The sequence below is a fragment of the Protomyctophum bolini genome (genome assembly GCF_963924005.1).
Source record: "Protomyctophum bolini genome assembly, chromosome: 16".
Lineage (NCBI taxonomy): Eukaryota > Metazoa > Chordata > Actinopteri > Myctophiformes > Myctophidae > Protomyctophum > Protomyctophum bolini.
In genome coordinates, this window is record NC_137877.1 from 41,190,319 (window position 1) to 41,200,753 (window position 10,435).

At 49.9% G+C, this 10,435-nt stretch overlaps 1 protein-coding gene across 1 annotated transcript; it reads right to left on the reverse strand.

Annotated features, from left to right (window-relative positions):
• Window positions 1-577: 577 nt before the first annotated feature.
• LOC308330981 (ribonuclease inhibitor-like) lies at window positions 578-9,779 on the reverse strand (the record flags this gene model as incomplete). Its single annotated transcript, XM_080786050.1, has 3 exons — window positions 578-631; window positions 956-1,132; window positions 9,568-9,779. 3 exons carry the CDS (start codon window positions 9,777-9,779, stop codon window positions 607-609), a joined length of 414 nt encoding a protein of 137 aa, XP_080642176.1. The 3' UTR covers window positions 578-606.
• Window positions 9,780-10,435: the final 656 nt, after the last annotated feature.

Genomic DNA, 10,435 nt, shown 5'->3' on the forward strand with positions numbered 1-10,435 from the left:
GCTTTCAGTTTCACTGATACATATTATGAAAATAGCCAAACTACAAGCTCACAATGCCTCACAGTGAGCTTGTAGATCAGCTATTTTCACAATGTTTGCGACTTTCTTCTGTAATATTTGACAATTTGGTTTTAAAAATGTTTTAAAAGTGATTTAATTGTACCTTAAATCCAAACCAAAGGGTCGGGTCGGGACAAAACCTTTTCTTTCTTTTTGTTTTTACATCAACCACACCAATGCAACTCAATGAGTTTCATTGGTGTGGTTTATCTTAAAAAATAAACACTTTGTCCCGACCCAACCCTTTGGTGTGGTTTGGGCTTTAGAAATGTACAGATACTCTGTATACTGTACACTTATACTGTTGGTTTGTCTACTTTTCAGTGAGAAAACAATGCTGCACATTAAGCTAATCCTCTGGGGACCCCCTTGGGGGTCCAGACCCTCAGTTTGGGAACCACAGACCTAGACTAATAGAATGATAATTGATTAGTACAGTAGGTAGATGCAGACTATTGATTATGTATTAATGCGTACCACGGTAAAGCTCGATAACTGTGGCGTAGCTACAAGGGGTTGAACGTCGAAGATAGCCGATCTGCAAGCTCACAAGTGTTGTGTCCTCGACGGGCTGTGATTCAATTCAGTTCAATTTTATTAAAGTGTCGACTCACAATAAGTTGTCTCAAGACACTTTACATGTAGAGCAGAGAACCAACATAGATCCCACCCTGAGCATTAAGACATTTGGAGACAGTGAGCTTGTAGATCAGCTATTTTCGGTGTGCAACCACGTTGTATGTCGAAGTAGCTTATACATTTGCCTTAAAGGGATATTACGCGTTGAATATCAAGCTTATTAATACATTCTCACCACAGCAATCATATTATATTCACATAATACAGTGCATAATAAACAGAAGTGATTAAAATTCATGTGGTAAATGTATCTTACTTTAGAACTTCCAGTCTACAGTGTGGGCTCTTCAGTGAAGCACAGAGCAGCTCCACTAGTCCTGAGTCCTGCAGGTCGTTTTCACTGAGGTCCAATTCTCTCAAATGGGAAGGATTAGAGCTGAGAGCTGAAGCCACAACTTCAACGTCTGTCTTTCTGAGTTTACAGCCAACAAGTCTGTGAATGCAGATTAAATAAGAGATTATAAAAACAAATGATACCTAGTTCACTGTCATTGAAGTTAACTAAAACATCTCCTATCTAGTTATCCAGAGATATATCACCACTTGACAACACAGAATGACTGTACGGTCTGTACAGAGGAAGATAGACATTTTGATATCAAAGACTTCAACCAGCAGTTGAAGGAGTGAAATGAAGACTGAACAACAACATTGGATATTTACTGACTAAACGTTGTAAAAGCTTTACAAACAAGCTGCTGGAGACCAGCATTCAGTCTCTATTTCTATTCCCTGTCTCCTCAAGCTGGGCCACAGATGAGGCTTTACTGTTAGTTTGAATTTACCCCAATATTATAATATTGCATAACCTACAATATTATAACATTTCATAACCTACACAATGTTATAAGTCCAGTGTTGTTTTGGCAGCATTGATTTTAGTTTTAGTCATAGTCTCTTGAATAGCTTTCATTTAGTTTTAGTGACATATTAGTCACCTGGAATGTTTTAGTTTTTAGTCTAGTTTTAGTCGACTAAATGTCATAAGATTTTAGTCGACTAATTCTACAGTTGATTTAGTCGACAAAAATGTATTGTGGCGGGCCTTGATGCCGTCATAATGACAGATTTTTGCTGAAAATAGTCGCTCTACAAGCTCACAACAGGTCGCAGCATTGTGAGCTTGTATAAGAATTAGGAAAGAATTATCCAATGTGGTACTTTTTTCTTTTCTTTTTTGTTAACCCAAGAAAAGGAAATGAGCAGCTCCAAACGTTGCATCAAACATATGCACAGATATAAGAAGTGTCTTATATTATTAATATTGATCCTTTTCACAAGCAATAACTGTTAACTTATGCTCCTTTAACGGAGTAATTAAAATAACCATGGCAGTTAAAATATCATTATTGAATCTGGAGCTTAGACAAACTATGTTGCTTATAACGTAGGTTACGTAGGTAACCACGGTTATGTGAGCGATTGGATCACTCCAATATATGATAGTTCCGTCCGCAGGCGGAGCGTCGAGCGGACTTACCGATGATCCCGTGCTAACAGCCACGGGAAAATGACGTGTGAGTGAGGCACCGCCTCCCGAGGTTACTTTGCTCGCACACGTCATTTCCCCTTCCTCGTACCCTTTCCGAGGCGCGATAGATCACCGCGACTATAATTGGAGTGATCCAATCGCTCACATAACCGTGGTTACCTACGTAACCTACGTTATGTAGCGCTATATTGGATCACTCCAATATATGATAGTACACTACCAGATCAGTCGGGGACCTATCAATGAGAACAAGAGCCAGGCCCTCCCGGTGGGAGCGGCCAGCCCCAGCTCAATCACAAAGAGGGGCCCACTGTCTCCGAAGGAGCAGAGGCCACCCCTAAAACGGCTTGTTCCAACCGGTTCTCAGGGACCACATTGACGCGGTAGAACCTGGTGAAGGTACTAGGCGACGTCCAGCTGGCTGAGGCACAGATGTCCGAAAGGGGGACACCCTTAAGCTGCGCCCAAGAAGTAGCCATGCCCCGAACCGAGTGCGCCACCACCGCGGGCGGCAGAACCTGCCCCACCGAGTGGTAAGCACAGGCAATTGTATCAACAAGCCAATGTGAGAGTCTTTGCTTTGAGAGGCCTTGGCCCAAGACTCTATCACCGTAGCATACGAAGAGCTGATCAGTCAGTCTGACCGCCTTCGTTCGCACGACGTAGGCGTCCAGAGCCCTCACCGGGCAGAGGACGTGAGGAGCATCACCCGAGCCCTCCCCACTCAAGGGAGGGACATAGGCAGACAGGTGAAGAGGCCGATTCACATGTCCCACGGACAGAACCTTCGGCAGAAAGGAGGAATTGGGTCGCAAAGTAACACTCGCTTTACCAGGACCCATCTGGAGACACTCTGCGCTCACCGAGAGCGCGTGGAGCTCCCCCACCCTCTTTGCAGAGGTGACTGCCAAGAGAAACGCAGCTTTCCATGAAAGGTGCTGAAGAGAGGCAGTATCCAGGGGCTCGAAGGGAGGTTTCCCGAGTGCTGAGAGCACCAAGCCAAGGTCCCAAGTGGGGACCTGAAGAGTCTTCACTGGGCGGAGGCGCCTTACTCCTTTCATAAAGCGTGACAGCAATGGATGCTTACCCAGCTGTCCGTCAAAGCCATCAGAATGGCATGCAGAGATAGCGGCCATATACACCTTTAGAGTGTTGGCCGCCCTGCCCTCGTCCAGCAGTGACTGCAGAAAGTGTAGCACAATCTGAACGTCACAGTGCTCCGGGTCAGCACCACAGGTCGCGCACCAAGTGCGGAACCGGCGCCAACAAACCTGGTATGTTGCAACCGTAGACGGGGCTCTGGAACTCTGCAGCGTATGTAGAACTCCCTCTGGGAGACCTAGACCCGACCACCTGCGCCTCTCAGGGGCCAAGCCCATAGCTGGAGGCGATCGGGGCGGGGGTGCCACAGGGCTCCCTGAGCCTGCGAAAGCAGGTCGGGCCTCTGAGGCAACTGCCACGGTGTCCCCGCGACCAGAGACAGTAGCACCCTGAACCAAGGGCGTCTCGGCCAGCGTGGGGCTATCAGAAGCAACCGATGTCCCTCCCTCCCGACTCTGTCCAGCGTAGCCTGGATCAGGGGAAATGGAGGGAAGGCATAGAGCCGCGTCAGCGGCCAGTCGTGAGCCAAGGCATCCAGGCCCAGAGGCCCTGGAGGATTTGCCAGTGAGAACCAACTGGGGCAGTGAGCGGTTTCCTGGGAGGCAAACAGGTCCACCTGTGCCCTCCCGAACCTGTTCCACAGTTGTTGCACGACCTGAGGGTGGAGACGCCAGTCCCCCTCTCTCGGTCCGTCTCTGGACAGCATGTCCGCTGCAGAGTTCTGGACCCCCGGGACATACGTGGCCCGAAGAGATGGGAAGTGAGCCTGAGCCCAAACTAAGAGCTCCCGCGTCATCTCGTGGAGACGGCGGGACCTCAACCCACCTTGATGGTTGATGTAGGCTACAACCGAGGTGTTGTCTGACCGCACCAACACATGCCGGCCTTCCAGATGCCGAAGAAAATGCCGAAGCGCCAGGCACACAGCTCTGAGCTCCAGCGCATTGATATGTTGGACAGACCATGGCGGACTCCAGCGGCCGCTGGCCGCCATGCCCCTGTACACAGCGCCCCAACCTTCCAGAGAGGCATCGGTGCACACCAGTTCCCTGCGTGTCATCCTGCTGAGCGCCCTCCCTGACTCCAAGAAGGAGCGGGCACGCCACAGAGTGAGTGCGAGCACACAGTACTTCGTCACCAGGAGACGACGATGTCTGTGTCGCCGCCGATGCAGCTTGTGGGCATTGAACCACCGCTGCAGCGGCCTGAGATGAAGGAGACCTAAGGGGACCAGCGACGAGGCCGCTGTTAGCAAGCCCAGTAGGCGTTGGCAGTCCCCGACGGACACTGTCCGTCCCAGGCGGAACCGGAGGAGAAAGGACAGAATCGTCTCGACTCTCTTGGCGGGCAGACTCGCCCTCATGAGAGATGAGTTTATAGCCATCCCCACGAAGACCACGTCTTGTGAAGGGGACAAACGGCTCTTCTTCTCGTTCAGGACCAACCCTAGCTCCTGGATGTGTTTTAACAGGAGGCTGGTGTCCCTGGCTGCGTGCTCCATGGACGGAGCACAGAGGAGCCAGTCGTCGAGATAATTCAGCACCTGAATGCCCATGGAGGAGAGGGGCTCCAGAACCGCATCCATGCATTTTGTGAAGGTGCGTGGTGCAAGAGAAAGCCCGAAGGGAAGTACCTGGTATTCGTAGGACTCTCCTTCGAAGGCGAACCGGAGGTATTTCCAGTGGCTTGGATGGATGGGCACTTGGAAATACGCGTCCTTCAAATCCAGGGTGGTGAACCACAGTCCCTCGGACATGGCCTGCAACACCCGGGCTGGGGACAGCATCTTGAACGTCAGGTCCTTCAGGCGGCAGTTGAGGCTGCGCAGATCCAGAATGGGACGGTAGCCCCCGTCCTTCTTTGGAATGATGAAGTACCTGGAGTAGAACCCATCGAGCCGTTCTGAAGGCTCTAACTTCCTGATCGCTCTCTTGGCGATGAGCGCGATGATCTCCAGCCGGAGAGCCACCCGCTTCGCAGGATCGGACACAGTAGTCTCTCGAATGCCCCTGTAGGGCGGTGGCCGACAACGGAATTGGAGTTTGTACCCTCTTAGGACTGTGTCCAACACCCAAGGGGACTCCACACGCTCCTCCCAGATTGCCCTTTGGGCCTGGGAGAAGCGGCCGATGCCGACCACGCAGCAGTCAGGTAGACTGCTGGAGGCCTGGGTTCTTCCTTGAGGATCGGCCTCGCCCGGCAGAGGGGCCTCCACCCCCTCTGTTCTGGCGACGCCGTCTCCCTCGTCCCCGGTTACCCTGCCACTGCCCCTGGGGCTGGGCTTGGTACCGGTGGGCCTGGGCTTGGGGTTGGCGAGGAGCCGGACCAAGGCGTTGCTGCAAGCCGGTTGAGAGTCCTCGGCGTGCCTGCGACCATGACCTCTTGGGCGCAGGCCTTGCACGTGGCTGAGAGGTCTCTCGAAACTTAACCAAGGTCTCCCTGTCCCTGCGTAAGTTCTCCGCTTTGCGAAGTATGTCGTCCACCCCTGTGCCAAAGGTAATGCCTGGTGTTAGGGGGAGGCTACAGAAAGCCTTCTGTACGTGAGGCTCTAGGCCTGACAGGGACAACCAGAGCTGACGGCGCGATTCCACCACCGAGGCCACTGCCTGGCCGTTGGCTCGCACTAATTCGGACTGCAGAAGACCCAGAAGCCTGGATACTTCCATTGCCTCGTCCGTCCAACGCTGTTCGGACCCTTGGAGCTTGGGGAGCAAGTGCGCCAAGTAGGTGCCCAGCAGCATGGCTGCATTATTAAGGCGTGCCATGACCGCAAGGACATTAAAGGTCCTGTTCAGGAGCTGTTCACTGGTCTTCTCCAGGCCAGGCTTCAGCTGAGGGCCCTTGCCTCCAATGATCTCAGCATCAGTGAGGAACGTAGCCGCCACAACATTATCCATAGCAGGATATGCATCAATCCCCATGGCATCCTGGTTGGCCATGCGGGTCCATGGAGCGGTCTCTCTAGAGGAGCGAAAACGAGCCTGTGGCCCGGACTTCCCCATCCTGGACCAGCTTTCGCTGAACGCCGCAGCAAACTGCGGACACATGGGGATCTGCGCCTTGACGTCATCTGGATCTGCCCACTCAAGGCCCAAAGTACTCGCCACTCTTTCCAAGAGAAAGCGCATAGACTCCGTAGTTGTAAATGGCTCCTCTGAGCCAGCAACTGAAGGTTCGTCGTAAAGTGAGGCGCTCTCAAGGAGATCCGGATCGTCTGGGGCGAAGACAGTCACGACGTTGTCGTCGTCAGCGACGTCCAGAGCGTCTACATCTTGGCGTAGGCACTGAGCTCTACGCTCGAGTGTATCCAGCTCCACCCTAGGGTGTTTGGTAGCTGGCGGGCCCATAGCAGGGAGATCCCCACCTTTGGCGGGGTCTCGCCCGTCAACCCCCACACCCACAGCCTGTGCCACAGGTGCAGAGCGGCTCTCCCGCACCGTCCCCGACGGGGGGAGATCGCCGGTATCGGGGGGGGGGCCTTGCTGTTCGGCCATATTCTCCATGGCCTCTAGCCGGGCCGCACGGAGTCTATCTCCCAGTAGGTCGCAGGCTTGACACCGCATAGGGTCTGCAACCGCTGCGCGTGCATGCCCTAGACCCAGACAACGGAAGCAGGCACGGTGCCCGTCCCCGACGGGCATCGGCGCCTTACATGAGGTACAGTGGAAGGTCATGCCGCCACAATGTGACCCTCAAATCACACACTGTATATTAGCCCTAGGCTTACACGTGTGACCAGACAGAAAATATTAAATATACAGTTACTGCGTAACGTATGAAATATATATCTAAGCCGTATCACCCACCGTACATTGGCCCTTGGCTCGTACGGGTGCCGGCACAGAAAGAGATAACTCTTTCGGTGCCGTCACTCGTACGAGCCAAGGGCCAGTGTACGGTGTACGATACAGCCTTGTAGGTTTATATGTTGCACAGTTGACTGTTGTCTGTATCACCCGTATGAGCCAAGGGCCAGTATACGGCGTGTGATAATTATACTGTATATTATATACGTTACAAGGGTAACTGGTTATATAATAATTCTGTCCTGTCACCCGTACGAGCCAAGGGCCAATGTACGGTGTGTGACAAAGCGTTATACATTTGTAAGTTCAATAGTAACTGTTCATCTGTATATTTAACTCTCTCGGTGCTGTCACCCATATGAGCTAAAGCTAGGCCAATATATGGTGTGTGACAAAGCTTTATACATTTGTGAGTTCACAAGTAACTGTTTATCTGTATACTTATTATGTATACAGATAAAGTTACTTGTGAACTTACAAATGTATAAAGCTTTGTCACACACCATATATTGGCCTAGCTTTAGCTCATATGGGTGACAGCACCGAGAGAGTTAAATATACTGCTATCTGCTATGTTAACACAATAATACCGTATCTGTATAATATACAGTCACTTGTGCAACGTATTATACTATGCAGAACCTTATCACACACCGTTCAGTAGCCCGTGGCTTTATACGGGTGATAGGACAGAAAAACAGTATTACTCAACCTACTTGTGTAACATATAACCATATACAAGATTTCAAATGCGCACCGTGTGTTAGCCCTTGGCTTACACGGGCAATAGAAGCAATATAATATATACACTCTGTAATATAATATAATGGAAACCTTATCACACACCGTTTATTAGCCTTTGGCTTTATACGGAGGGACAACACAGGCAAAATAACAGGTATAGTGCTTGTGCAACTGACTTAATGTCATGTAGTGTTGGTACTCCAGCCAACTGAGTGAAATCAGCTATGTGCTTGGTGTACTGCTGAACGGTCGATTTTAATTGTTAAAGTAATAAGACGGGGAAGTGGAGAACGCGTGGCGTCTCCTTCTTTCCCTGGGAGACGAGCTAGCTGCCGAGTGGCTAGCGAGACCCGCTCCCCGTCTAGGGAAGGCGTCCGTTCCCGAAGTGAGAGCCGTGAGGGACCGGCAAAGCAGACAGACCGTCAGACAAACGAAAGACAGCTAGTCCAAACAAGGGCAACCTCCTATGACGCCGTAGCGCGAGCGACCGGCTCGTGCCACCGTAGCACGGTGGTGTTTTTAGCTAGTAGCTTCCAACACACTGATACAAGAAGGCAACTCTGAGAGGAGCCAAGCTGGCTGCTCAAAAGGAGTTATACGCTTCTTACGGTAATACCTTTAGTCCTTACCAATCGACGACGCCGAGGAAAGAAAAGAGGAAGGGGAAATGACGTGTGCGAGCAAAGTAACCTCGGGAGGCGGTGCCTCACTCACACGTCATTTTCCCGTGGCTGTTAGCACGGGATCATCGGTAAGTCCGCTCGACGCTCCGCCTGCGGACGGAACTATCATATATTGGAGTGATCCAATATAGCGCTACATAACTTAAGTTGTCCATGGATATTCAGCCATTATACAGCATTGATAATTTCATTCGCCAGCTACTACACTTAGGACAACATTATCTTTAAATTATTGCCAGGATGTGTGTTGTGCACCTTCATGCTAGACAGATGATGACACACACATGGTCCCTGGAGGATGGACCCTACAGATCATATCACACACATGGTCCCATGGAGGATGGACCCTACAGATCATATCACACACATGGTCCCATGGAGGATGGACCCTACAGATCATATCACACACATGGTCCCTGGAGGATGGACCCTACAGATCATATCACACACATGGTCCCATGGAGGATGGACCCTACAGATCATATCACACACATGGTCCCTGGAGGATGGACCCTACAGATCATATCACACACATGGTCCCTGGAGGATGGACCCTACAGATCATATCACACACATTGTCCCTGGAGGATGGACCCTACAGATCATATCACACACATGGTCCCTGGAGGATGGAGGATTAAGTGACTCCATGGCCTTTCCCTCTAGGTCAACTTTGTACCACTTTCAAAAGCTTTGGCTGCTTTTTATATTACATCGCATCGAGGGACTCCCTTTGATAATTAACCAGACCTACAAGCTGTCAATGTGTTGCGATGCAAAGCATTGTATGCTTATAGATCTGTGAGTGACACCTTTCAACTTGTTCTACTGAGTGCTTTCACCACAGTGAAGCGGATTTAACGTTGGGTATTTTGGCTGTCTTTTATGGTGTTAAAAGGGGCGTGGAACAATGCAGACAATACACACAATACCACTAATCACTATTTGAAATGCAGACACCTTTTATGCCAACCTTCATTTATAATTATAGTGTTAACTGTAATGGCATTAATGGCATGTTTCTATTCACTTGACTACTAACCGAGCCTTTCTGCAGTTCCTCACAGCTGGGATCAGTCTCCTTCGCCCCTCCTCTGATGTGTTGTATTTGTCCAGGTCCAACTCTTCCAGAACCTCCTCTGACATCTGCAGCATGACGGCCAGAGCTGAACACTGGGTCTCAGAAAGTTTCTCTGTTCTGTTCTCTGACTTCAGGAACTGTTGGATCTTCTGATGTAGTGAGTGGTCGTTCATCTCCATCAGACAGTTTGGGAACCACAGACCTAGACTAATAGAGTGATAATAGATTAGTACAGTCGGTAGATGCAGACTATTGATTATGTATTAATGCGTACCACGGTAAAGCTCGATAACTGTGGCGTAGCTACAAGGGGTTGAACGTCGAAAATAGCCGATCTGCAAGCTCACAAGTGTTGTGTCCTCGACGCGCTGTGATTCAATTCAGTTCAATTTTATTAAAGTGTCGACTCACAACAAGTTGTCTCAAGACATTTTACATGTAGAGCAGAGAACCAACATAGATCCCACCCTGAGCATTAAGACATTTGGAGACAGTGAGCTTGTAGATCAGCTATTTTCGGTGCACAACCACGTTGTATGTCGAAGTAGCCTATACATTTGCCTTAAAGGGATATTACACGATCACTATCAAGCTTATTAATACATTCTCACCACAGCATTCATATTATATTCACAGAATACAGTACATAATAAAACAGAAGTGATCAAAATAAATGTGGTAAATGTATCTTACTTTAGAACTTCCAGTCTACAGTGTGGGCTCTTCAGTGAAGCACAGAGTCCTGAGTCCTGCAGGTCGTTTTCACTGAGGTCCAATTCTCTCAAATGGGAAGGATTAGAGCTGAGAGCTGAAGACACATCTTCAACGT